Source organism: Cordyceps javanica, chromosome 1, assembly GCF_051103115.1.
Source record: "Cordyceps javanica chromosome 1, complete sequence".
Classification (NCBI taxonomy): domain Eukaryota; kingdom Fungi; phylum Ascomycota; class Sordariomycetes; order Hypocreales; family Cordycipitaceae; genus Cordyceps; species Cordyceps javanica.
Genome location: NC_139295.1, coordinates 3,420,823 through 3,447,010, shown reverse-complemented (window position 1 = coordinate 3,447,010; position 26,188 = coordinate 3,420,823). Strand labels below are relative to the sequence as shown.

At 54.2% G+C, this 26,188-nt stretch overlaps 12 protein-coding genes across 12 annotated transcripts; 6 read left to right on the top strand and 6 right to left on the bottom strand.

Moving 5' to 3' along the window:
- Positions 1 to 5,461: 5,461 nt before the first annotated feature.
- On the top strand, positions 5,462 to 6,592 carry V2A60_001046 (uncharacterized protein; the record flags this gene model as incomplete). Its single annotated transcript, XM_083252411.1, has 1 exon — positions 5,462 to 6,592. The coding sequence occupies one exon, from the start codon at positions 5,462 to 5,464 to the stop codon at positions 6,590 to 6,592; it is 1,131 nt and encodes a 376-aa protein (XP_083108537.1).
- A 1,360-nt stretch (positions 6,593 to 7,952) lies between these two features.
- V2A60_001045 (tRNA (guanine) methyltransferase) lies at positions 7,953 to 9,638 on the bottom strand (the record flags this gene model as incomplete). The annotated part of the gene is made up of 5 exons (XM_083252410.1): positions 7,953 to 8,908; positions 8,958 to 9,035; positions 9,084 to 9,185; positions 9,249 to 9,522; positions 9,594 to 9,638. 5 exons carry the CDS (start codon positions 9,636 to 9,638, stop codon positions 7,953 to 7,955), a joined length of 1,455 nt encoding a protein of 484 aa, XP_083108536.1.
- A 1,034-nt stretch (positions 9,639 to 10,672) lies between these two features.
- On the top strand, positions 10,673 to 11,484 carry V2A60_001044 (uncharacterized protein; the record flags this gene model as incomplete). Its single annotated transcript, XM_083252409.1, has 2 exons — positions 10,673 to 10,907; positions 10,961 to 11,484. 2 exons carry the CDS (start codon positions 10,673 to 10,675, stop codon positions 11,482 to 11,484), a joined length of 759 nt encoding a protein of 252 aa, XP_083108535.1.
- A 213-nt stretch (positions 11,485 to 11,697) lies between these two features.
- V2A60_001043 (alpha-ketoglutarate-dependent dioxygenase AlkB family protein) lies at positions 11,698 to 12,722 on the top strand (the record flags this gene model as incomplete). The annotated part of the gene is made up of 3 exons (XM_083252408.1): positions 11,698 to 11,772; positions 11,825 to 12,093; positions 12,143 to 12,722. The coding sequence occupies 3 exons, from the start codon at positions 11,698 to 11,700 to the stop codon at positions 12,720 to 12,722; spliced, it is 924 nt and encodes a 307-aa protein (XP_083108534.1).
- Positions 12,723 to 12,764: 42 nt separating this feature from the next.
- Positions 12,765 to 13,854, bottom strand: V2A60_001042 (ditrans,polycis-polyprenyl diphosphate synthase; the record flags this gene model as incomplete). Its single annotated transcript, XM_083252407.1, has 3 exons — positions 12,765 to 13,246; positions 13,301 to 13,703; positions 13,759 to 13,854. The coding sequence occupies 3 exons, from the start codon at positions 13,852 to 13,854 to the stop codon at positions 12,765 to 12,767; spliced, it is 981 nt and encodes a 326-aa protein (XP_083108533.1).
- A 1,183-nt stretch (positions 13,855 to 15,037) lies between these two features.
- On the top strand, positions 15,038 to 17,654 carry V2A60_001041 (exocyst subunit SEC10; the record flags this gene model as incomplete). The annotated part of the gene is made up of 2 exons (XM_083252406.1): positions 15,038 to 15,233; positions 15,289 to 17,654. 2 exons carry the CDS (start codon positions 15,038 to 15,040, stop codon positions 17,652 to 17,654), a joined length of 2,562 nt encoding a protein of 853 aa, XP_083108532.1.
- Positions 17,655 to 17,845: 191 nt separating this feature from the next.
- On the bottom strand, positions 17,846 to 19,404 carry V2A60_001040 (RTC4-like domain-containing protein; the record flags this gene model as incomplete). The annotated part of the gene is made up of 2 exons (XM_083252405.1): positions 17,846 to 18,849; positions 18,903 to 19,404. 2 exons carry the CDS (start codon positions 19,402 to 19,404, stop codon positions 17,846 to 17,848), a joined length of 1,506 nt encoding a protein of 501 aa, XP_083108531.1.
- A 686-nt stretch (positions 19,405 to 20,090) lies between these two features.
- V2A60_001039 (Dynamitin-domain-containing protein) lies at positions 20,091 to 21,452 on the top strand (the record flags this gene model as incomplete). The annotated part of the gene is made up of 3 exons (XM_083252404.1): positions 20,091 to 20,129; positions 20,180 to 20,242; positions 20,292 to 21,452. The coding sequence occupies 3 exons, from the start codon at positions 20,091 to 20,093 to the stop codon at positions 21,450 to 21,452; spliced, it is 1,263 nt and encodes a 420-aa protein (XP_083108530.1).
- A 502-nt stretch (positions 21,453 to 21,954) lies between these two features.
- V2A60_001038 (40S ribosomal eS28 domain-containing protein) lies at positions 21,955 to 22,239 on the top strand (the record flags this gene model as incomplete). Its single annotated transcript, XM_083252403.1, has 1 exon — positions 21,955 to 22,239. One exon carries the CDS (start codon positions 21,955 to 21,957, stop codon positions 22,237 to 22,239), a length of 285 nt encoding a protein of 94 aa, XP_083108529.1.
- A 189-nt stretch (positions 22,240 to 22,428) lies between these two features.
- Positions 22,429 to 23,054, bottom strand: V2A60_001037 (uncharacterized protein; the record flags this gene model as incomplete). Its single annotated transcript, XM_083252402.1, has 2 exons — positions 22,429 to 22,773; positions 22,905 to 23,054. 2 exons carry the CDS (start codon positions 23,052 to 23,054, stop codon positions 22,429 to 22,431), a joined length of 495 nt encoding a protein of 164 aa, XP_083108528.1.
- A 250-nt stretch (positions 23,055 to 23,304) lies between these two features.
- Positions 23,305 to 24,896, bottom strand: V2A60_001036 (uncharacterized protein; the record flags this gene model as incomplete). The annotated part of the gene is made up of 2 exons (XM_083252401.1): positions 23,305 to 24,713; positions 24,773 to 24,896. The coding sequence occupies 2 exons, from the start codon at positions 24,894 to 24,896 to the stop codon at positions 23,305 to 23,307; spliced, it is 1,533 nt and encodes a 510-aa protein (XP_083108527.1).
- A 708-nt stretch (positions 24,897 to 25,604) lies between these two features.
- Positions 25,605 to 25,994, bottom strand: V2A60_001035 (succinate dehydrogenase assembly factor 1; the record flags this gene model as incomplete). The annotated part of the gene is made up of 3 exons (XM_083252400.1): positions 25,605 to 25,728; positions 25,784 to 25,815; positions 25,851 to 25,994. The coding sequence occupies 3 exons, from the start codon at positions 25,992 to 25,994 to the stop codon at positions 25,605 to 25,607; spliced, it is 300 nt and encodes a 99-aa protein (XP_083108526.1).
- Between the last annotated feature and the right edge of the window lie 194 nt (positions 25,995 to 26,188).

Below are 26,188 nucleotides of genomic sequence, written 5' to 3'. Positions count from 1 at the left end.
AGCCAAAGAGAAAAAAAGAGCAAAGCAACACAATACCAGATGATGGGTAACAACAGAAAGAAAAAATCCGAAATTATAATTGGAGATTTTTGCCCATTCTCAATACCAGTCAGTCTATGCCGCCACACAGCAAAAATACCCCAAACTACCATTCATTTCCATCTCATTTCTTAAGTAGTGGCGCGGACAAGGGGGCCGCCCCGAATGGCCCGCCGCGAGCTGTCACTGAATCCATAATTCAAACCCCCCCAAAAAACCCAAACCCGCTTCATCACGACTTGTAAGCCCCCCTCCAACTGTTTGCATGTCTTGGTATTTATGCCACGACAAACGCAACCGAGTCGGCCGGTCCGTCTTTCTCGTCTCCGCTTGTCCGTCAAGTGTACCTCGGCGAGCCTAAAAGAAATGAAAAAAAAAATGAAAAAAAAAAAAAAACAATAGAAAGTAGTGGATGTGCAAATTTGCTAGGTGCAGCCTGCAGCCGTTGTTTACGATGCTTGAATGCTTCTAGTTAGGTTCCTACCTACCTATATTAATTAGCACCGCCAGCAGTTGGGTGTGTGCCATACTTAACAGGAGAGCCTTGTATTAGTAGCGCCTTTGTCCAATGCACCCCCTGTACCCCCCTGCTGTACCTGCCAACCTGCCACGCTACAGCGGCTCCAGTTCACTAAAAATATCCCCCCCCTTCCAAAGCCTCATACCTTTCCAGGACCTCTCAAACTTGGCATCCTGACCTCCGTCTTGTTTGCTTCCTCCTCTTTCTCCCCTCTTCAACGTCTCGTTATACACATCTCCGCTCTTCGACCACAAATCTTTGGACTACTCTCACTCCAATATTTACAATCTCGACACCCACAAAATCCCACCCCTGGGCCTGCCATCTCTTCTCGACCCCGTCCAGAACCGTCCTCGGCGATCCCTCATCTGGACATCTCTCTCAGAATATCGGTGCGTTGCCATACTTAACAACCGTCTCGCTTTCCCCTCGTCCCTGCGCCCTTTTTTCTCGCCTCGTCGACTCCTCAGCATCAACGTCATCTTTGAAGCGATCCGCAGTCGCTAGTCTCCGTTTTCCTTCATCATCTCGCCTCACTCATCTTGTGATATCCGCCATACTTATTCCTGGTCCTAAAGCACCTCGTTGCCATCACAGCACCCCACCTTGCACTTATCTATCAAGACCGGCACCAGCTCCCACTAGCTGTAAATCTCCGATTTGCAGACGGCTGCACTAAAGGCCCCAGTTCTGTACCAGTATGCATGTACATGTCTGTTCTTTACACATTACACTGCATTTAGCTCCGTTCAACTGGCTCCAGCCCGGTCCACATACCGTATACCGTATTCCTCGGCGCCGGCAGGCGGGGTGGTCGTCTTGCTCACCGGGCCCCGATTTCTCCCGCAATCGCCTCACTGTGCACTCTTCGGACGACGCTACGTCTTGCCTGCTATCACTCTTCACGTCTTGATATCGAAACTGGCCTTCTTCGCTCGAACCATCCCCCTCCTTTTACGCGCTACCAATGCGTCACACCCAGCAAACGGTCCTTGGCCTCCTCCACAAAAGTCGATGCACGCATCCGGACTACCACCACCGCACGGCGTCACGTTAACACGAGCCGACTATAACTCATTGAAGAAAAAAAGGCGGGCTCAATACTCTTCTCACCTCCAACGCAAAACGACACGTTGGCTAGCGAAAAGCCCAGGCACCATTCATGTATGGCTTACTTGCTAGACCCGCGCCAGGCACACCTTGCTCAGACTCGCGCTTTGTGCCAATGAATGGTGCCATCGCACCCCGTGTGCGTGTGTACGATTGTAGCCGTCTGTGTTGCGCTCAAACTAGCGCTGCTCACCGCCAACGCGCCGAGTCATCCATTGCCGGATCCAAAAACCAGGGTGTATGAACTGATCAAGTCTCATGGCAGCCGGCGGCGAGGATTTTTGCAACGGAACCTTGCCATTGCCCTCGGACAAGCTTCTGTGCAAAGCTTCTAGGCACAGTAGTCCCCCCCCCCCCCCTTCGCCGTGGCCCGGCCCTCTCTGCTTCCCGTCCGCACCAGAATGGGGATTGTGTGACGACCATCTTGTGTGGCAGACCGATTAGAATTCGAGGTATACTTACCAAGTAGTGTTTGTGCACCGCCCAAAGGCGTGTGGCGTCTTCTATCATGAACTGGCCTGCGATTGGACGTCCTTGTTTCGTTGGCAAGTCGCCGTCGTGGCTTGTTGATCTTCACCAAAGCTAACCTCCAACAAGCCTAGCCAGCCACAGCTGGATGACCAGATCCTACAGTAGTTTGCGGTCTCGAGCGACAAGATATTCAGCCACGGCATCCATTTTTTTCGTTACCAATCATGATGCATTACGAGTACATTTGTAAAATGGTCAAAGGCAATAAACGACAGCTCTGCTCATCCCAACTCAAACCAAAACTGGTGCTACACCGATGCAATGTTGATGTGCATATAGCCCACTCAGCAACTCCGCTTATACCTTGATATCTTGGGACCCATGTCCGGTTTTCTTGCATCAGCAGGGCAAAGAATCTTGTACAGCTTTCAATTGGCCTATCGGTACGAGCAGATTGTGCAGCCCAAGCACCGCAACTCAGTCAGCAGTGTGTAGGAGCTCGCTTCATGATTTCAAAGGCACCATGGCACGAATTTCGACCTATCAGCCTCATTTCCGCCCCCTCCTACTCATCCGCCAATTGAGCCTTGCAGTAACGACAATCCGAATGCATCTTTTAAGCTCTCTGCGGCGCTGCTAACGACATGGATGGCCAACGCCGCCTGCATGTGTATCATGCACTTGCGCTGGAGCCAAGCTACGCCATGCATTCTTCTCCCGCCTCGTTCCTCCATCACTCCCCTCCCGTCCACGACTAATAAAAACACTTTGCTCATTCGCCAAAATGGAATAGAAGCCGCGGCGGACGGTCTAACCTTTCACGGAACCCGACGGCCTCTATGGTTGCTGGGAAATCACGGTGAAACCACTCACTTACTCGTTTTTTTTTTTGAGCGATATATCGTAAATTCTCGCAAACCACAATTTCCCATACGCAATTGGCATGCACCCACTCGCCATCCACCCAGTCTCTCGCGCATTCCATACCACACGCCCCCCTGCATTCGCCCTTGGACGCCCCTCATTGAGACGAGGAAAACGATTGACCTGCCGCCGGCGCAACGTACCCGGCACGCGGTCGGCGGTGGGTCGATGGGAGCCTCAGATGCGGTCCCACGCGCAACAGCAAGGAGGAAACAATGGACTGTGCACTGCTGGCCCGATGGATTGTGGCGCGTTTCCGTTTGCGTGCATATACCGGTGCTGGGCGATGCCAATAGTGTCGCAAAGCAAGGTTATCCAGTTTGGACTCGGGCCTTTGTTGTAAAAGGACAAGGACGGCTCATCTATGCGACATATATTGCGGCGCAAGTTAGCCCGGGGAGCTTGATAGGCACTGACATGACTGACTGGCTCGGCGCCGCGGTGTGTGTGCGCTAAAGATAACAACTCGCCCGTACGCACATATACTAAGAACACGCGCCAAAACTACTAAGTGGTCGGCCCGGGGAAAGGAGGCTAGACAGGCTTTTGACGCATCATGATAAGAAACCAGGCAGATTGGCGTATTGCACTAACGCTCCGATATGCGGATCAAGTTTCAAATGCAAAGCGACGCGCGTAGACGGACGTAAAAGAAAGATAAGGCAGCCATTGACTTTCTTTCAAGTATGACCGAATGGATGATGCACAAGGACGCGGGGAAAGCCACCACCACAACGTGTCGGTTCTGGAACTCATACAGCCTCGCCATTGCGTCTTGCCCATGCCAAGCAAACAAGCAAGCCACAGCAGGAGGTAAAACGGGGCTAAAAGCTCAGCAGAGGAGACATTAAATAACTTTTATACATGTATATACACAAGACAGGGAATTTAATCTGGGTCCTCCTGCCCCTCCTCCCGGGGGCTGGCGTTTTTCTGCAGATGAATGGGCTCCGAGGCGAGATCGGCAAGAAACCGCTGCCAGGCAAGGATTTGCCAAACGACCCCAGTGATGGACATTGATGGTTCAATATTGACGTGAACATGAACAGACTTACGGCCGAAAACGCGAACGAGCTTATCTGGTTGTTGCTCGTTCACCCAGAAGAAACAACGGATGAGCGCTGGCCATTCTTGAAAGGACACCTTGAGTTACCGTTCCCTTGTCACAAGAAATGCGCTTTGGCTACGTATCATATCATGAAAGGAAAAATCATGTCTCGGTAAACAATATCGCTTCTTTGATCTAAGAAATCATGATGCATGCTCCATCCCGCCATCGGTGAAATGCGCTTTGGCTACATATCATATCATGAAAGGACAAATCATGTCTCGGTAAACAATATCGCTTCTTTGATCTAAAAAATAACGATGCATGCTCCATTCCGCCATCGGTGATTGCAAAGCCCCAGCCTAGGATGAACAAACGTCCATGAACATTAAGGATTTACCGTCTTCTCTTTCGAAGATTCGACCACAGTCCAACAGGCAGCGCTGAGTATAGCATTTTCTTTCTTTTCATCACTTGCACAAATCTCCATGTATAGTGAGAATGTCTCGCAGGGCAATCGGCATTTACCAAAACTTGCGCGACCAAGGTGCGCAAAGACTTTCTTGGGCAGAAGGTCGTAATGATGCCACGCCGCGTCTTGGTCAGTCCGCACTTCATTTGGCATGTTCTGATATAAACCATTGCATGTCGCCGAGTAGAACAACCAATTGCCACAAATGCATGGTCGTGGATCGTCGGAGTTTAAAGGTACCGGCACCATATAGTGCATGGGCTGGAAGTGAATAAGGTCAACAACGGGAGGCGAAGGCGCTGGTATCATGATGAACGGGGTTTCGGGTAATTAACGGATAATATCGAAGAACGAGATTTCTCTCCGAGAAACAGAAACTAGCAGACAGCAAATCGAGAATTGTTGAGCATGATGAGGAGCAAGTTCAGATGTATATGTATATGGCCACAGCATAGAGGCCACCAGCTCGCGTGGCCATTTAACGTTGTACATGCCATCTCATTTCTTTATTTCCTTGATACTGAATCTCAACTCTATGTGGTCGTAGAAACTTAAAGAGGGCGAATGACCAAGTGTCGTGATGGGCTCAAGTCGTACATGCATGGCGTCTCGGAGGGAGGTAACGTCGTCGCATTCACGACTTCCAGTGGGGCCAACGTTGGGCGCAATACAAGTTGCTGTGCCGCTTCACCATCCTCTTTCTCGTTTGACGCCACGCTCCCTTTCACTCTGGATTTTATACTTATGCCGGAATAACGCACTCTCCCAAGCAGAGAACCGGGGGCTTGCTGGCAGACCAGTCTGCGTCCGCTCCGCTATCGATCTGTTGCCTGGGAGCGTCGCCGCCCAAACGGCCGCCGAAGGACCGCGACCAACGATGGAACCGAACCGTGACTGGCACGATCCTGTCGTCGAAGTATACGGCAACATGATAACGCCTGGTGTGCGTTGTTCCGCTCACGTGTACGACCTCGCCAACCGCCGCTGGTATCAGCTGAACGTTGACGATGCCGTAGTGGACGACTGGGACTGGCTGGCGGCCGTCGTCGGGAAGCATCTGCGGCGGCACCACGCCGAGCACGGAACCGCTCCGGCATGGAACATGATCAAGACGGACAGCAAGGATGCCGAGGCCACATTTGAGGAGGCGTCGGACGATAGAGTCGGGAGGCCGATTCTGTCTTCCGTCTCGTACGGCGGCGGGCCGACGGACAAGCTGCGCACGACCACCGTCGACGCCCTGCACAAGTTGACGTACATTAGTCGCTCAGCCGATCGGTGTGTTTGGGAGGGGCGAGACTGCGTCTTTAAGCGTATCGAGTTTGATATCGACGTGGACGTCATCCGAGACGAGATCCGCGTGCGCGAGACGCTCATGGACGCGCTGACGACGACCGCGGCGCAGCTTCCCTCCACCGAGCAGACGGAGGCCGAGATGGAGCGCCGGTTCTGCCTGCTCCCCATACTGGCCGTCGTCATCGCCAACCGGCCGCCGTGGAAGCCGGGCACCGTGGCCGGCTTCGTGATGCCCTACGGCGGCCCGGACCTGGAGATGCTGGCGCGCCGCGAGCCGCCGCCCCCGCCCGGGGCCGCCTTGCGGGTCATCGCGCCCGCGCAGCTCCGCGCGCTGGTCCGCGGCGTCCGGGAGCTGGACAGGCTCGGCGTGCTGCACGGCGACATCAAGTACTGGAACACGGTGCTCGCGCCGTCGGGCCGGCTGCTGCTCATCGACGCCGGCACGCTGGCGCCGGACTACCCCGGCGACGCCGCGGCCCTGGGATCGCTCCTCGGATGGTGCCTGGACAACGTGCCGTCGCTGCGCGACGACGCGCAGGGTGCGGCCAGGCTCAAGGAGGCGGCGGCGGCGCTGGATGAGGGGGACTTTGACGGCGCTTTGAAATGCCTGTCAACTCAACGGAGGAGGGAGGAGGCGGGAGAGGAGGAGGAGGCGGGAGAGGAGGAGGAGGAGGGGGAGGAGGAGGCGGCATGGGCAGTAGGGTCAGACTAGGAGGTTGAGGTTTGATTTCTTGTTCTTTTGGTGCACAGTATCTATCGATATGACTGATGCCCTCGGAAACAATACTGAGAAAGCGGGGGGGGGGGGGGAGTATTGCTACCAGTAACTGCCTGCTCTACATTTGACTTAGTTCGCAGAGATGGATAAACCATGCCAATGTACTTGTCAATTGCGCTATGCAGGGTTCGGTGCTGCCAAATCAGGAAAAGGACGAGAAAACGAAAAAAAGAAAGGTCAACCGTACCAGCAAACTACTGGTTATCACAAGCACGTCATGTAGCCAAAATGTGCATGTAGGTCGACATAGTAGTGTCGTAAGCCATGACGCGCAAACCTCCCCCATCAGCCAAGAGGTTGACTGCAGCGGATCAGGCAGTTGCTTGGGGGCAGAGGGGCCGGACGCGCGGGCCGGCGGAGCAGAATGCGTTTCATACTTTCCTAAAGGAACGATACTCCGGGGGGGGCAGAGTCATCCAAGGATGCATGCAGATCGGGATTTTAAGGATACACGGACGGGAAGTGTGCATTTCAAGACGTGGCTGCGACTGTATCCAACACGTCCCGCTCGCCCGCCCGCCAGCTCTGCATTGTTTGTTCCTCGTAGACGGGTATATGCGCCCTCTATATTTCTTTATATTCAACCCCCTTCTCACTCAATTTTGATATGCAGACGTTCACCTGAAAGAAGGCTAGTTTCCATAACCCCCCCCCCCCCAATGCCAGAACTGGCCGCGTTGATGCACCACATCCCTGCAGAGTCGTCCTGCATCGGAGATCTCAGCTCGCCCAAATTCAAGACGTTTCCTCCTATGCGTTCTCTCCGTTGACACAATGCAGCAAGCCACGGCTTCCGTCATCATCCTTTGTCACAGTCCGCTCCGCAGTTCCCGGGATTGTATCTACCCAGTATAGTATCCTGCATCACCCTCCCCGAAACCTACAGGAACAGCCTCTCATGCTCGTGGGAATTACGGCTCTTCTGTTCTTGCTCCGAGACAGCAGAACATGTGGGTGCCGTGCCCACTTCTACTGTGCTCCCGCACCACCTATAGAACTCCTCACGTTATTACATATAATTCTGAAATCGTGTGACTACTCCATCAAGTATGCTGTCTTTTTGTGTCAAACTCCGCCGGGTTGTGCAGCTCCCGAACCGTACATGGCGTGGGATGGCAGAATCAAATGTAACTTGGTCCAAAGCATGACTGCCATCTGACGTGCCCGGAAAATGAATAAAAGTAGATTGCTTCATTTTCGCTGCCGTACGGATTCGCCACGGCAGGTCTGGTGCCCCCCTCCCCGTACGGGACTCACTCCTCATGGCGTGATGTGATCACGGAAAGAGACACGCTCAGGAGCGAGGCGCAAATGCCACGGATGGCGGCACGCGGAAGCTGGCGCAAAACATGCGCTTCGCCGGCGCGACGTCGCGCACTTCGTGGATCGAGACCTGGCCGTCGACCTCGGCGTCGCCCGGCACCAGGCGGACGCCGATTTCCTTTTCGATGCGGTCGCAAATGTCGTCGAGCGGGGTGGCGTCGTCGGCCTTGACGGCGAAGCAGTGCGTGTGCACCAGCGGCAGGCTCGTCGCCGTGTGCGGCGCGAACAGCGCCTCCTGGCCGTGGTAGATGCCGCGGAAGTTGTGCAGGAACTCAATCGCCGACGCCGGCAGGTTCATGACGAAGTGGGCGATTGTCGGCGGCAGGGGCACGCGCGGGGCGGCCGGGCGCGGCGTGCCGGGCGGCGGCGGCGGCGCGGCGGTGCGCGACACCTTGGGCGCCGGCAGGGTGGCGGCCTCGCCGCGGCGCGAGGCCTCGAGGACCTCGTCGCACGCGCGCCGGATGAAGTCGTGGCCGTCGGCGTTGAAGGGGCGGACAAACTCGCCGACCTTGTTGCGCTTGATGATGTCGGTCAGGTAGCGGTAGCTCTCGGGGTTCTTGTCGTTGGCCCAGACGAAGACGCCCTTCTTGCCGGCGGGCACGGCAAAGGGGCCGATGCCGGCCATGACGTCGGCGACGACCTCGCCGGGTCGGAAGAGCGCCGTGATGCGCTGGTGCTCCGTGCCGAGCTTGCTGTTCCAATACACCTTGGAGTAGTCAAACTTGAAGTGGCAGCCGGCCTCGCTGACCTCGACCTCGAGGTCGTCTGGCCCGGCGAGCACCTCGTACGCAAAGGTGCGGAACTCGCTCTCGGTGCCGACATTGTCAATTTTGTTGATGACGGTCTTGATGCCGGGGTTCTTGTCTATGATGACTTGGGCAATTATGTGCTTGTAGGGAAGGTATTGGTCTCGCAGGTTGAGATGAGCTGCCTCGTCAGTGTTTTGCGCCGCGCTAGAGTCAAGAAACGCGCATACCAACATGCCCAGCTGTGTTGAAGCCAGTGGGAATTTCGTTTTGTAACTCTTCAGGAAGGATGCTTCTCATAACATCCACTGTTCAGAGTCAGCGGAGTCCGCAAAGGGGCAAGTGAAGTTTCATACCGTAACTCCACAAGTTGTAGTCAATATTGATATTGTATGGAACAACTTTGAGATCTCCTATCCTCGAAGCCTCTTGAAGCTCTTGACTCCAAGTTGACGGCTCTACGCAAAATGTCAGCTGACCGTGTTTTTTTTTCTTTCTCCACGTCCGCATCTGAGCCCTACCCTGGGGTTTGATATGAGCCTTGAGAACAAGACATTTATTGCCTTTGGCGGCCAGCGCAGGGTCCGGGTCCGGGGCTACCTGCTGGAAATTTTGCAGGATAAAGATTTCCTTTGTGAGCTCGAGTTCCTTTCTATATTTTGACAGCAGCTTGTTCTCCCGCACAGAAACAGCGGCCGAGGGCACTGTGCGTGCGAACAGGGCCCGATCCAGAACTTTGGCAGCTCTGGCCGCGGCGGGGGCGCGAAACAGGTTCATGTCTGGAGCCGAGGTGTCCTGAGAAGCATTAGAATTCCGCCTTTAACCTTTTTCTTGGCTTGCGGTCTGAGCCGTGGACATTTGCTCACCTCCATGTCTTCAAATGCTTGCAGGGATGAATCTGAAATTTCCATTGGCGAGGCCGCAGCTTTTGCCTCAGGCCCCACCTAATATTACCACCTACAAATCCTGATATGTAGCCATCGCAAATAGCTGCAACTGACAACTTGGGCGACTAGAGGGAAGTAGATCATGCTGTCAAATCGTATCGGCGTCTAGAATTGCTTCGAGTGCCGGCGCTGGGGGAGGATGAATCAGGTACCCGGATCGCTACGCGGCAGGTCTGCTGGCCGCCTTGCAGGAAGGCGTCCAATGTACGCCTGGCACCGTAGCGAATGAAACATTTGGCACAGACGCTCCAATCCCGCGGAAAATGTGACCTATTTGATCAAGCTGAAGAATGGAAAGTAGGCTGCCAGGGTGCACAACTGATTCGCCAGCAGCTTCTTAAATATGCAGCAGGGCTCGCGCTGGTGATACGACGAACGAGCCTGATTTCATTAGCGAGGACACTGCCGCTGTGCTCCTGCAATTTCTCGCCCAATACATGAATGTATCATGAAGCATTCTTCATGAAGGTATTCGAGCCTTTACGCATGTCGGCAAACATGTTTATGACAGACTCAACATTGGTCATCTGCGCAACACTTGACAGCGCTGAACTCAGAGTTGAGGGGATAAAGAAACTCGATGTGTCACGCAACTGACAGGGAGTGGCACATGTACGCTTGATTCATATAGAGATTGACATGTTTGCCCACGTTTCTGCGCCGAAAACTTGAATTACACCACTCTGTGCAGCGGAGCTGACTCGCCCCCCTATCGAACAAGGCTCCGATGGATCGCGCGGCGCTGATCGCTCCAGCCTGGTTCAATTCTGCGAAATGAGACGGCCTGTGATGGACACTGTCGCAGAGCTGCATAGAAGATGCCTGTTTATAATAATATAGTAGTCTCCGAGCCTCCTCGCTGTCTGTCCAACTAAACACCGCCCAGTGACCCTGATCGCTTGCCGCCCCTGACCCGACAATTCTGTTTTTTGCACGATTGATCATCGCCTTCTTCCGCGTCTGTCCAAATACTTTCCCACAATTTGGAAAAAATAAAAATGAGCAAAAAGTGCTACTGGATCACTGGCAATGAAATGCCCCCCGACTTTGGGCCTTGCAACCCGGATGCCGCCAACAGTCCCTGCTGCGCCCTGAACAAGTCGGACCCCGATGTCTGCATGGGCTCGGGGGTCTGCTACTCCCAAACAGACGACTATGAGGGAAACATGTACATCAACGGATGCACGGACAAGACGGGCAAGGCCAAGGAATGCGCGCAAATGTGCAACCCTCGTGAGTATTCCACGGCCCAGCCGAGGCCATCTCTCCGTGCTGATCGGCGACAGCCTCCCACAAGGACGCCAACAGCCTGGACGTGCTCGAGTGCGGCCGAGGAGTGTACTGCTGCCGAGACTTTGGCACGTCCGGAAACTGCTGCACCGTGTCGAGCGCGCTCTTGACAACGGGCCTGGGAAAGCTCGTGGTTGCCGCCAAGACGATAACGGTGTCTTCGGGAGCGACGACGGCAGCGGCATCGGCAACCACATCTGCATCAACGACGCTGGGGGCCGCGCCGGGTGTGAATTCGTCGTCGGCGTCGGCGTCCGGAGCGCAATGCCCAAAGAGCAACGGAGCTGTGATTGGGGGCGCCGTCGGCGGAACACTGGGAGCCGCGTTACTGGCGTCGCTCGCCGCACTGGCCTTTCTCTATAAGAGACGATCGAACGGATATAAGAACCCAAACGCGGGCGGCGCGACCAGCTACGACAACAAGGCCCAGAGTCCTAGCCAGTATTCATACTCTAGCCCCGTTGCTCAACAGAGAGCGGCGGAGCTGCCACCTCAGCCCGTGCATGAACTGGGACAATAGCACACAATGTGCTAGAGACATATGAGATAGTAGCAACCGTACCTATGAGAGCATAGCGAAGTTTTAATGTTCAAGTTTTTTTTTGCCCTCTTCTGATCTGGGTGGCGCGATGCGTGGCGAGATTCACCCCACCGGGCTATCTACAACTACCTTGCCCCCACCAGCGAGGCTCTCACTTACATCACCACTCTCTCAATGATTTGATCTGTAAAAATGCCCGAGAAGCGCACTTTGGAGGCTTTTTTCGCGCCATCCCCGAAGAGAACGCGCGAGTCTGATCCCGAACCGGTTCGTCGGACGTCCAACATGACGCCGTCTCGTTCGTCACTGACCCTTGCAGGCGTCCACTTCAAAGCACAGCGCGTATCCATTTGACATTGCCAATCTTCCCGCGTCTCTGGACAAGGAGCTGTCGCCACCAAATATACCGGAAAAACCTGGTCAGACAATGGACGACAAGCAAGAGCTTGATCTCCTCTACTTTGACCCTTTTGTGCCCAAGCCCCAGGCGCGTCAGCTCTTTGAGTTTCTGAGAGCCGAACTGCCGTTTTACAGAGTCGAGTATAAAATCAAGCGTGGCGGGATAGAAACGGACATACGGACGCCTAGGTTTGTCTGTCGAAGAATAATCAAAGGAAAAGTCCCGCTAATATGGTAGATGGACAACCGTTTTTGGCCTAGACGAGACATCGCGATTCAAAGATGGACGCGTTGTTGACGCCAAGTCTGAAGTGCCTGTGGCGGACGGTAGGTACGACCGGTACCCTCCACGACCGATCCCGCAATGCCTTGAAAGATTGCGCAAATCTACCGAGGCTGCTACGGGATGTCAGTTTAACTTTTGCCTCGTCAACTACTATGCTTCTGGCGCGGACAGCATCTCCTACCACAGCGATGACGAAAGGTTCCTCGGGCCGGATCCTGCAATCGCTTCCTTCTCTTTGGGTGCTCAGCGTGACTTTCTGATGAAGCATAAAACGGCGCCCGAGAGCCTCAAGCTCGCACTGGCAAGCGGCGCCATGATCCTGATGCGCGGGACAACGCAATCGCGGTGGCTGCACTCGATTCCGAAGAGAACCGGCAAGAATAAAGAAGATGGAGGAAGGATCAACATCACCTTTCGCCGGGCCATGACCAAAGACGGATCGGAAAATTATTACAACTACAATGTTGGGCGTGGGCCTGTATACCGGTGGGACAAGGTACGACGAGAAATGCGGCAGAGAAACGAGCAGTAGAGATAATGTACCGAGTATTATGAACGGATATGGGAGGGGTATCTATTTTCCGCGACGAAACTGGGCATTCGAGAAGTTGCGGAGAGCCTTGACAAAGACTTGGTAGCCAAACGACTCGTTGTCCTGAAGGCAGAAGATCTCGGTGAGACGAATCTGCCAAGGAGGGTAGCCAGAGAGTTCGACGTAGGGGCTGAAAAGAATCAGCAGGTCGGGCTCGGGCATAATGCCCTCTGAAAGCTCAGCGTCGATCAGATCCGTAGAGATGTCGCGAGGTGACAGCTTGCCCTTTTGCGACATGTCGGCAAGCGTTCGGGTGAGGTCAACCACAGACTCGCGGCCGTCCTGCGCGGAAATCAGGTGAACTCGGAGCTGGCCGGCCGGGTTGGCGCTCATCGAAGCGGGAGAAGAGACAGTCTCGCGGTGAGGTGAGGTGACGGAAAGAGACGGATGTTGTGTTCCAAAGTAAAGAGCGAATTTGGCGAGGATGGCCTCGTAGATGCGAGGCATGTGCTTCTTGAGGATTCCTAGACACTGTCAGCGGCTAGCGTAAAAAAAAAAACAGAATATCTCATCCTTACCAGACTTCTCGTAGACGGAAAGCATCGGGATTCCAGCGCAGGCGGTCCAGGTAGCCAGCTCAGCCGCCTCGTCGATCAGACGCTCAAGATCGGCCTTGGGCCGCTTGTCCTCCTCGGCACGCAGAACGGCGCTGAGGTGGTTCGGCTTCTTCGGCAGTCCGGTGACGTCCCTGCGGATATATTCCGGCGTTCCGTGGTGGTAGTAGAGGACGGAGGATATTTGGTAGCGCACAATGTTCCACGCCTGTCGAAGACGGATGTAGAGGGAGAAGACGCCGTGCATGACGGCAAAGACGAAGACGAAGAGCGCATTCTTCAAGAAGCGGCGCACGCCGAGGTGCGACTTTTGCTGCTTGTTCTTCTTCGAAACGGGCGGGCTATCGTTGACGGGCGGCAGATGAGACTTTTGCGCTGTTAGCACACAGGGGCCCTTCGCGATGACGTCGAGCTGGCCATACCTTGATCAACCGCGCTCTCTCCTGCTCGCTCAAGAGCGTATGGTTGGATCTCTCGTCGGCGCGGTACGCCTTGCGAGCAGTCGCGGTGGTGGGCATTGCGAGTACGGAAGAGAGGTAGGTATCGACAGAGGGAAAAAAAAGTTACAAGGGAAAAACGGAGGGCAAAGGACAGAAAGTTACGGGCCAAGGGATGCAGAACAAAAAGTGCCTGCTGTCCAAAAGTTTAGCAGCGAGCTGAGCATGTGCTTGCGTCCGCTCGGTGTGGCGCAGGCGCTGCCACACGAGGACCCGTTATTCATACGTTCACTACTTACTTGGGAGTCAGTACTGAAACTAAGCTACATGTAGGGTAGCTACAGAGATATATTACAGGTTTTTATTTCCCTGCATACATATATATAGTGGAAATATTCCCATCAATGTATATATAGATATATATATTCTAATCATCTTGAAGAGTAGATACATGAATACTTGTCTTGTTGGGGAGCATAATCACAAAGTGTCATGAAGAATTACATAGAAGAAGGGGAGGAGCAGTTTATATAGACGGTCACTTTTTTTATTTTGTTTTTTAGAAATAGGACCAAATTAGCCATTTCCAAGTAAAGGAATACATGCACTTGGCGCACCAACTACCCATACCCGTAAGAACTCATTTCACGGATCAGATCGCCATTACTTCGTCAAGGCACCAACGGTCGCAAACAGACAGTTGATCAATACTTGGGCAGCCCCCGAGAATCGATCCCGTTTCTCTTAAGCTGGCAAGGATTATCGTCTCCATTGATGTGTCCTATTTTCGAAAAAAAAGGCTAATTCCATCCTCAAGATGAAGTATCCCAGTATGAAATCCTTGGCTTCAACATTGTGTTAAGCTTGGCCCACGCCCAAAGAAAAAGGCATAATCAATACACAGCTATGATATCGATACATGGTTATTCCCATCATAGCTATACAGATTACCAGGGCAATTGTAGGGACATGGTATGAATATGCGACACTATCCAAAACCCCGGCAACTAGTAGGTCGCAGCGCTAGGTAGCTGTACCAGTAGCCTGTGAGTCTTGACTCTCCCTCCCTGCCCACCTTGTTTGGTGGTGGGGCTGAACCTTCAACGCGCCTCCGTACTGCAAGAAACAGTGTCACTCGCATCTACACTACAGCGCCAAGCGGCAAAGAACTCCCAGGTCTGGGACGGCTGCGGCAGCATCGAATCAAACATCCACGACCTGGCATATGTAGACAGTCGGGCTGCGCCCACGGCCGCGTCTCATCATGGACCGAACCAGCGTCGGGGCCAAGAGCCTCTTCCCCAAAGGCCCCAGCTTTACGCTCGATAACTTCTCCAACAAGGACTTTATCGTCCGTGACTTTGTCGATAGCTTGGCGGAGAGCGCTGTGCCAATCAATCGAAGGTCAGGCCCGGCGCAACCTGCCTTTGATGCGAAGCCGCTCATTCGAACCTTTGAGAGTATGCCGCATTGACACGTTCCCCCAAAACCTGCGCCACCACTAACAATTGCTAGATGCCCTGAGCCAGTTAGCTGTCCTGGGAGATGAGCTGCAGGAAAAGGAATCAGAACTTCTCTCACAGGTGCGACGAGCTGAAATACAACACGACCAGACCTTGGATACTCTCGGCAGAAAGCTCGACCAGTCCATGAGCTCATTCGAGGCACTCGACCGAACTGTGGCACCCAACAGGACCAACAACTACGAGACACAGAACAAGGCCGATGGTGAAGGCAACGTCGCCGTTCAGATTGGTGAGAAGCTCGAGGACCTGGACCGCAAGCGACGACGCGCACAGGATGCCCAGTTTCTCATTCAGTGCTGGAGCGAAGTCAGCGACACCGGTCTCCTTGCGTCGCTCGAGGAAATTCGCCGACAAGGTGGCGCTGAGAATAAAATTCGTTGTGCCGTCATTGCCCGCCAGCTTATGCGCATCTCCCAGCAGCTCGACCCCTCGTCGTGGGGCCACGCCAACGGTCATCGCAGAAGCTCTGTCGGCAATGGAAACGGCAACGGCCATGGCAACGGAAACGGGGCAAGAAACCACAATACGAGGGAAGTTCTCGAAAAGTTCTGCGAGTCGCTCGAACAAGATCTTCTACAGCAGTTCAACAACAGCTATCGCAAGCAGAACTTCGACGACATGATGGAATGCGCTAGGGTGCTGTACGACTTCAATGGTGGAGCGAGTGTCATTGCAGCATTTGTCAACCAGCACCAGTTCTTTATTGATCGTGACCAGTTGATGAATGACGAAGTTATTGCTGATAAAGACATATGGGAGCCCATTGCGGACCCTGACGCTACTCCCCCCAGTGTCGAAGCCAGCTTGCAGTCGCTAATTGATGAGGTCAAGATTGTCATGCAAGAAGAGTCCTTCATCATCAAGCGAGCGTTTCCCTATTATGAAACAGTCTTGATCAAATTTATACAACGTGTTTTCCAACAGTCGATCCAACAGCGCTTGGAAAAGGTGCTGGACAAGGCAGACACTGTGTCGTTGCTTGCCTTCTTGCGTTCACTTCACTCTTCGCGCAGTTATATCAGCTCCTTAATCGAGGACCTCAAAACACATGGTCTTACTGAGCATCCGGAGCCATGCTCTGGCCAGATTGCACAGACTCTCGACCAGCAAGTGGACGAGCTGTTTGTCCCGTATCTCGTTGGCAATCTCTACATTGAAAGGGAAAAGAAGAGTATCGAGGAAATGTATAGTTCGCTGCTGTTCAAATTCACAATGTACCACTCACGCAAGAAGAAGGCGCCTACCGGTTTCATGGCGTCTCTCGCTCAGCAGGGCACCCAATTGATGGCGTCAGCAAAAGACGCCTACTTGGAGCGTCTCGAGTCGTCCGATTTGACACCCACACAAAAAGCAACCATGTTGCGCGTCGCTGGTATCGCAGAGAAGGACAATAAGAATGAAATTGAGCTCTCCGAAGACGACGGAACACTCAGCGTTTCCAATGCCAAACGCATGCTCAAGTGGCTTGCTGAGAGCGTACAGCGTACACTGGAGCTGGGCACTGCGGTCGAGACACCCAAAGAGATGAGTGTCTTCTTGAATCTGTTGCTCACCAACATGGGGCAAGTATATGTTCAGACGGCGCTGGATGCCGCCCATATGCAAGCCACCATCTTGGAAAACTCCAAGACAGAACCTGACATGTCCTATCTGCCAGCTATCCGCCCTGCCGTCACCATCTCAGCCATCATGGACCGCTTCATCAGCACCGTGCTCATTCGTCTCGCCGAATCCAATACGACTGTACGAAAGAGCATGGAGGCACAAAAGAAGATGGCCATTGACGACATTGAGAAGAAGACGAATGCCGTCATCAAGATCTCCATTGACGTCATTGTCAATTTTGTCGCCAAGACACTCGGCGGCCAAAGGAAGCAGGATTTCCGCCCCAAGGACGTCGAGCTCGAGTCGCTGCAGACGCCCACCTGCCTGACCATCTGCAACTTTCTCGGGCGCGCCGAGAAGCACGCCTCGGCCGCCATTGACGGCCAAAACGCCGAAAAGTTCTTCAGCGAGCTGGCGACGGAGCTGCACCGGCTGCTGTTTGACCACTTCAAAAAGTTTCAGGTCAACGCCACCGGCGGCCTGATGGTGACGCAGGACATTGCCAAGTACGTGTCCATCATGCGCGACTGGCCGCTCGCCAAGGACATTGGCCTGGCCATTGAGCTGCTCACCGAGATCGGGTCGCTCTTCATCGTCGGCTCCGAGGCGCTGCGGGAAAAGTCGAGAGGCCTGGCGCCGGGGCAGACGACGGCACGGGGCAAGCTTTCCAAGGCGGACTTTCAAGCATTCGTGCAGCGGCGCGATGATGCCTCGTCGGTCGGTATACAGAGCATGCTGGCGGGTTTATGATGAACGAAGGGGTATTTTATTTTTTCGGGGACATGTACGATTATGAATGCAAAGATGGAAACTCGGACCAATAATGTAATGCAAGCCCGTGATATTTGGCCGTGACGCTCTCGTGAATGAACACAGATATACACCTTTACATGCCCCTGGTTTGTAGAGACCTATAGGAACCAGCACTGCCGATACGCAAGCTACCTGTCTATTTCTGGCTGTACAAGGTCGCCCAGGGTTTTGCTGTCCTCCATGACCTGCCTGGCCTTGGATTCCGACAGCTTCAGGTCGTCCATGATGAGGCGCACGCCCAGCTCCGCGACCAGCACGGCCTGGATAAACGCGGCGGAGCCGCGCCCGGCAATGACCCTGTCGTCGACGGCGCGCCTCTTCAGCACGTCGCCAAACTCGCCCACCAGGTAGTCGCACATGGCGTTGAGGCCGCGCGGGCCGTAGTAGCCCGGGTTGAAGTTCTCCTCGCGCTTCATGGCGCGCGCGCGGCCCTCCTCCACGTTCCTGGCGTGAATGTTGCGAAAGTGCGAGCCGCGGCCGTCGACGATGGCGCGCAGGTGGTCGCGGTGCGCGGCGAAGCGTGCCCCCTCGATGCCGTCCCAGTCAATATCCGGGTAGCCCCGGTCCTTCCACGTCTGCGCCGCGCGGCGCTGCTTGTGAAGCTGGCAGAAGCGCGTCTGCATGCGCACGTTGAGGCGCTTGCCCTTGGCGAAGTCGTCGAGGACCGCCTTGTCGACCTCCTCGCCGCACCAGGGGCACTTGGCGGCCGCTGGCGGCGGCGGCAACTCGGGAAACGCTTCTGGCACTTTGAGTTTGGGCTGTGTGTCGTCCGGGCTGCTCTCGTCGGAAGAGAGCTTGGACAAGTCTGCAGGGCTGCTATCTACTAGTGCCTGGCTTGGCAATTTATCCAGAAAGTTTTCTGGTAGCTTGAACACCGCTCGTGGCGTCAAAGGCGGTGATGACGACTTCTTTTTCCTATTTTTGGAGAACTTTTTGGATTTTAGCGGCGCGAGAATGCTGTCGTCGTCGTCGCTATCGTCATCGCCGTTCATATTGGTCAGCAGCTTCTTGCGGGGGCTGGAAGGGGACGACGGTATAGTCTTCCCCGGTAGAATCAATTTGGAGGGCTTCTTCTTTCGCGGGCTTTCTACTGAACTGGGAATACGCAGCGTGTTGCTGCCCTGTGATGAGCCTGATCTTGCCTGTCAGCGATGCAAGGTGCAAGTGGCTGGTACGGCAACCGACCTGATTGACTACTTTGTGTGCCTCTTGCCTGCTTTCCATATGTAGATTTGGCCCTTTTCTGTGTTGGCAAGGACCATTTGGCCTGAAGATGGTTACCCGGTTTCAACTTTTCTTTGCCTTTTGGTCGTTCAGGTTCGAGAGTTTCTGACTGCCTTCGCCGCTTCTTCAAAGTATCCACATCTTGTCTTTTCTGCTGTGATGTGAATGCAGTGGGCTTGATGGCTGCCCGCTGCGACCTCTCATCCGCTGCGGTCTCAGAGTCGCTGCTAGGCGGCGGGCGTGGGTTGCCGGAGGCCTTGCGCTTGGGGGAGACGGCTCGGCCGCTGTCCTTAGCAGCCTGGATGGTCCCCTCACTGCAGGTGTCGTCCTCGTCGTCTGTCGACAGTGGTGGAGCATCGTCGGCGACTGGAGTTTTCGGCGCCTTTGGCGCCTGTCGCGGACGATTGCGTACAGTCTTGAGCAAGCCGGGAGCGTTGGCGGTCAGCCCTACTCGTCTTGTCATGGCTGCGGAATGCGGAGGGGACTGCTGGTGGCTCAGAATGATAGACGCAGTTGCGTATGTGCAGCTCTCGTTTCTCGCATATTGCGGACTGGCCGTGGCTGATGGTCGCTCACCAAGTGAATGCTAATGATTGTCGTTATGCGCGCTGGGAGACGCGTCGTGCGTATGAGGACAGGTGGGGCGACAACCTACCGCACGATGATCGAGGAACAAACCACAGCTCCTGCATCACAGAACCAGATATAGACAATTTGGATCACACGCTGCCGATGAAGCGAGTCAGTAATGATGCAGATCTAGCGAAATCGGCGGAAATCCGCCAAAGCTCAATTGCTCATTTCATGTGTAAAAGATACTATATCTAAATGCCCGGCTAATAAGCAACATCATTTGACGTTGCTGACTGGAATCTGATATGAAGAAGACCAAGCGCAAAAATGAGAAGTCTTACATTTCTGGCGTTTATCTAACATGAAATAAGTAGAAATACTACAAAATAATTAGTGCCTGTTCTTCATCTATTCATCTGCGTTGTCAGTAAGGTGTTCTCTACATTCTGCCGTATGCATCACCTAGCTTAATGTGGTGGGGTTGGGAGCTGCAGCCCCTAGACCGCTATAGTCGTTCCGTCAGAGCTTCGACGACACATCAACACTTGCACATCGGAGAGATTGGCGTGCGGCACAATGGCGCTCAACCGAAAATATGCGAATCTTCCAGATCTGGTAAGGAGATAGCCACCACCGCCGGGTTGGAGCTAATGGTCGCACCCCAGGACCTCTCGGCTCCTGACATCTACGAAACGCCGGAATTGACAGACGACAACTCGACGATACCTGTGTGTAAACTCCTGGATAGATGGCTGGAGCATTCCTGATCATTTACAGACTAATGCTGCGCGTACGCAATCGGACGATGAATTTTACGACGTTGAAGATGATACGGAGGGCATCTCTCGCACCCGATTACGCATCGGCGACGCACGTTCTCGATTCGAGCCTACAGCTGTCGACACAGCTGGTGTAGACTTTTCTGATCGTGTAGATGGTAAGCGCAAGTCATACAAAGCCTCAAGTCGTCGCCAGCGCATCTTGCAGGATGGCACTACCGAGCTGGGCGACCTGTCCGATGACGATGACGAGGAGAGCCTCGAACGACGCATTGCACGCTTGACACGCGAGGTGCAAGAGGCAAAGGACGAATACGCCAAGCTCAAGGCGTCGCCAGAGACACAAGAAGACACGCGACTACAGTCTCTCAGTGACTTGCTCGCCAACATGTCAATGCCTAGCGGTGTTACCTTCGAGACCACGACAGCCAAGACAACCCCAGCCGAAAAGGATGCGGTGGAGGAAGAAGTTGGGGATTCGACATATACCATTACGTACGCACCGACATACGAACAGACACATGCCCTCGCAAAAGCTGCCGACTTTGACCGCCGGTTGCTAGCTCTCGAGAAGGGCCTGGGCATTAGCTCATACTCGTCGGCTGAGGCGGGCGCGGGCGGTCTGCCGCGTGCCATCCTGCCTACACTCGACAACATGGACAAGCAGATTGCTACTCTGGCGCAAGCTTCAACCGCAAACCTCGACATCATCAGCCGCCGCGTGCGCACGTTGGCGTCGGAGCAAGACAAGCTCAACGACTCTCGTGAGAAGGCCAAGACACTACGAGAGGAACTGGGCAAAGGCAGCGGGGCATCCGCGCAATCACAGCCCGGAGAAGACGCCGAGCAGGAGACCAAGATCAACGCACTGTACGGCGTGCTGCCGACGATTGAGAGCCTCGCGCCCCTGCTGCCGCCTCTGCTTGACCGCCTGCGCTCACTGCGCGCCATCCATGCCGATGCGGCCACGGCCAGCCAGACGCTGGAACAGCTTGAGCAGAGACAGGCTGACATGACGGCGGAGCTGAAGCAATGGCGGGAGGGCCTGCAGAAACTTGAGGAGACCATGGAAGAGGGCGACTCCACGGTCAAAGGCAACATGACGGTCATGGAGGGCTGGGTGAAGGACCTAGAGGAGCGCATGGCCAAACTGGCCTGAGTTTGGTAGCGAGAGCGTTAGCGATACCCATTGACAATTTTTGATGGATAATTATTCTTCTACATTTTTCTTCATGGAAACAGTACAATTTACATAATTACATCCCTCATTTCCAGTGTTTGGTCGTACTAGCATGCGGCCCCACGTGATGGGTTGCAGGCGACTTAAATTTCCGAACAGCTCCGCCAACTTTTCTCTCTTTCTTCTCTACACACCCAACCGTTTTGAATTGTAAGTAGAAGCAACTTTTTCTTCTTTACTGCACATGCCCTCTCCTTTAGTTTGGAATGATGCCTTAATAGCATGTATTACCTGACTCCACTGATGTCAATTTTTTATCACCAAGATCTCTGATCCAAACGTTTCATTTTTTTCCTGTCTCGCATAAAAAACCTCGCTGCGTCGAAAACATGTTTGCTAACAGAGAGACCAAGAAGCGGTAGCTTATAGGGAAACAATAGAGAGAAGAAAACCCGCTTCGATAGTAGTCATCATCATCATTATGGCAGCGGCGCCACTCTCGACCGGCCAATGCACGGTGCTGTACTTTGCGGGCGCCAGTTCCTACACGGGCAAGGAGAGCGAGGCCTTTCCCGCGCCCATGCCGATTGGGCAGCTGTTCGCCGCGCTTGAGTCGCGCTACCCGGGCATCCGGGCCCGCGTTCTTGACTCGTGCCTTGTGACCGTGAACCTCGACTACGTAGACGTGCCCAAAACGGACGACGATGGCGTGGTCATCCAGGCGGCTGACGAGGTGGCCATTATTCCGCCCGTCAGCTCCGGCTGATGGCGCCAAAATATCACGGGCCTACCCAAAGTCAACCCAATCAAAATAAAAAAGAACTCGACGAAAAAAAAAACCATGCAAACATACACACAAGATTTGCCGGCTTACATTCTGAATTCTCGGATAGAATCAGCCGAGGTCGGTCGGCCCACGAGCCGTTCGTGGGCTAAATTATGACATCCCCCTCACTCATCGGCCTACCAGCAACGGCTGCGTCTCACCACCGCCTCCACGCTGCCCGCCGTCCGGAGGGGGCACCGCCGTCCACCACGTCGCTGCGTACCTGTGCCGCGACGCCGCCCTGCTTCTCCGCCGCACATGCCGCAGCGCCAGCGTCAGTAGCCACAGCAGCAGCACCGCCAGCAGCGTCGCGTTGACGGCGACGGCCGTGCTGAGGACGGTGTAGGTCGAGGCGTGACACCCAAACGGCCGCGAGCGCAGCTCCCACCGTTCAGCGGCCGCCGGGCAGACATCCTCGTGGTAAACGGGCGCTAGGAACGCCGGTTCGTGCTTGTTGGGAACGCATGCCCATGACTGTCATTGTTTTTTTTTCGGCATGATAACCCCATGTTAGCAATACATTTTTGGATAGATGACCGTATCATGCATGAGTCTTGTTGTCTGCGAGTGCTAGTGCTGGGGTGGGTTGTGTAAGCAAAACATACGTAGGGACACCAGGAGCACTCGGCCGTGTTGATGCAACGACCGCAATCCTGCTGTGCCCAGCATCGCAGGAAATGCTCAAAATCGCCCTTGGCGACTGTAAAGTTGTTGCGCGCTGCCTCTATAACCTGTAGGCTGATGGAGGAGTCCATGATGATTGATGGAAAGATGGTGGGAGTGACGCGGCGATCGTCTCGAAAACGGCTTTTGTGCGGGGCTTCGTACAATGCGCCACACACAGCTGCATTGGGCACAACCGCCATTCAGATGCAATCGCGATATTATATTCATAACCGTTGACGCTAGCATGTCCATCCTATTATACAAACAACAGCTCACGCGCCACTGTGCCTATTCATACTCGCCGCCGTTCTCGGCTACTCAAGAAAATAGTGACAAAACTCATAAATGATTCGCCTGTCCCATGCTGTTTATTTCGCGAGAGCGTCGCATCTGCTGCTTCAGCTTTCGCATGTCTGCTCTTCGCTGACGCGCCCATTGCTTCTTGTCTACTGGTGGGTTGACTGCTAGCGTTTCCAAAGTCATGAGGTCCGCCAAGAACCGGCGAATGCGCAAGCCAGTTTGGTTCCGCACAAACGCATCGACCTCCTCGTCACACGCAGCCGATGCTGCGATATGAAGCCCCCGAAGTACATCGCGGTCTGTAATTTCCCTGTCATCGTATTCAAAGTTGGATGAAATTATCAACTGGGACATGGACGAAGTACGGCGAGGGATGTTTGGTCTGGCATTTGCTCGTGATGGTACACCTCTGTTGCTCCTACAGCAAATACCGATATGATCTACCGTATCGGCGCGTGCTTCTGGTGGTTGTAGCGAGTCCAAGTCGGCTTTTGGATTTTTGCCGGCGTCTTTGAAGGTTGTCTTCAGGTCCGCGGGAGCCACTGGCCGTAAAGTCCGATCATATTGTTTAGACGTAAGTTCATGAGGTACGTGCCTTTTAGAGCTGGTTCGTTTTTTGAGCATTGGAGAGCTGTCCATCTTCGTGGCTAGTATACGCGGGTGCGGTGATCCTCGTCTGGGCAGGCTTGGAGGCTTTCCCTTCTGCTTATGACGTGGGTGGGAAGGTAGCATTCTGGGACTGAGGGCATGGCTCTTAGAGGTCAAGTTTCCCGGAGCTGCCTGTAGCCCTTCTGCACGGTCGGTGTCAAACAAACCAACCTCTGGCCGAGGCGGTCGTTGAGGTGGCACCGGGGGTGGCAGAACTGGTGGAGGAGGGCCAATGCCGCCACGGAACTTTGGTATTGGTGCAGTTGGCAGCTTCTGGGGCTGAGTCCTGCCAACTTCTGTGGCCGTGGAAGGACTATGGTCAAAGCAAGAAAGGCAGTGTTTTTTCGGCTTTTTGCCGGCGACGACCTTTGCTTTTTTCTTTTTTTTCGGAACCTCTTCGATCATCGCATACCGCCACTCATCCATGCCATTGGACGGCGCAAAGGAAATTTCAGTGTTGGGACTATCACTGGGATCTGTATCATCAAACCCGTCAACTTGGGAAGGCTTTCCTGTTCTGGGATTGGGATGAAAAGGCTTGCCAGACGGCCCCGGCTTTGGCCGCGCTCTCGCTTCTACAGCTTTGGTGATGTAGCTGTCGATGCGTTTGGCTTGGTCTTTAGAGGTTACGGCTAGGCCGGCGCTTTCAAACTCGGAACGAAACGGCATCAGAGCCGATACAGTTCGGAGTGTTGCAGCAGATCGCTTTCTGGGAATCGTGGCTTCCCTTTCCCTGCGACGCTTGGCATATCGTTCCAGGTCCTTGGCGAAGCGGTCGACTGCATCCTGCTGGCTCGAATCTCGCGACTAATTAGAACGATCTGTAGGAGCATTTGTATTCATTTGATGCTGTCTGCACCGTCCGACAGAGGATAATCGGAGCTGTTGAACAATGTTTCGGGTGATTGCATCCACCAATGCCGAGTCCACGGAAGTTCGGGCTGATGAGCTGGAAGGATCCTTTGCGCCATCGACTTGGACATGATAGCGTCGGGGCTTGGATGTCCTATATCTATGGTTTAAATATCGTTCATGTGCTGTTATGGATGCAGATGAACCAGAGCTTGTCGGTGGTCTGGTACCGCGGGCCGACAGGGTAGACGATGTGGATGGAGGAATAGGGAAAGAATCCAAGTCAAACGAAGAGTCGGAAGGCTCAACATGTTCCTCGGACGTAGCCTCAGAAGTTGTATTGATATTTTCAAATGTGCTTTTGGACGGCTGTCCTTGTACGTGATGCGCCGAGGACAAGCCGGGCCCGGCTGCCGAAGATTCAGTCCGTTCTGGTCTTTGATAGCGGGTGCGTGTATGACGTCTCGATGCAGCAAAGATTCTAGAGTTAGGCCGATGTGTATTGGTACAAGTACTTTTCATGTCTTTTGATTTGCTGAAATTGGTAAAGGACTGAGAATTGCTGCCTTCAGGAATTGAAGCCAGTGGAGCCATGGTAGGCTCAGCGCCACGGACACACAGACGAAGTCGGTGAAGTATGTTGGGAGATAACGGGACCTAAGCATGGAATAGCACGAAAGTCGTGCAGAGAGCACTAATGCGAGTTTTGACAGAGAGCATGAGCAGGCGGCCATGGCGACATGACGGCGAGGCGGAGGGGGAGAGTTGCCACGGCAGGAGAGGGCAACAGTTGGCCGAGCCACGGCATGAGTACGGCCATGCCGGGGGCAAGAGCACGTCTACCGAATGTCCTTGATCCCCGGAGACGAATACACCTCAAGCTGGCGTTTTCCTTTCCGTAGTAGAAACTCAATGGCCGCAAAGTCCCGTTTGTCAATACTCAGGTTCTTTGCAAACTCTGACCTAACAGGGACTATTAGCGACGCTGAGGCGAACAAGAAGCTGCAAACGAGCTCACCTCGCAAAATCTTTGAAATGCGGTCTAGTGGCCTAGGGTAAACAATGCCATGTTAGTAAAGGCGTACTAATGGTGCTGCAGCCGGAAAGGTAGCCGGATTGGCGTGCATCGGCACAGGGGGCATCGCAGATACCTCGGGCTTCTTGAGGCTCTCGCGCAGGCAATGGCGGTAGAGGCCCAGAACCTCCTTTTGGAGGCCGGAGAGACGCATTGCTGACTGGCGGCGGGCAAATGCCGGTATAGCCGTGAGTCGTGATGGAGGCAGTGGTTGTTAAATGTCGAAATGGACACCCAAGATGGTAATCTTGCAGCTGTCAATGTCAGTAATGAGTGATGTGCCTGTCAGCGCTAGTAGGCTGGCCTGGGGAAAGTTTGGCCTGAGGTGCCGAGTACTCCAGTAATTTG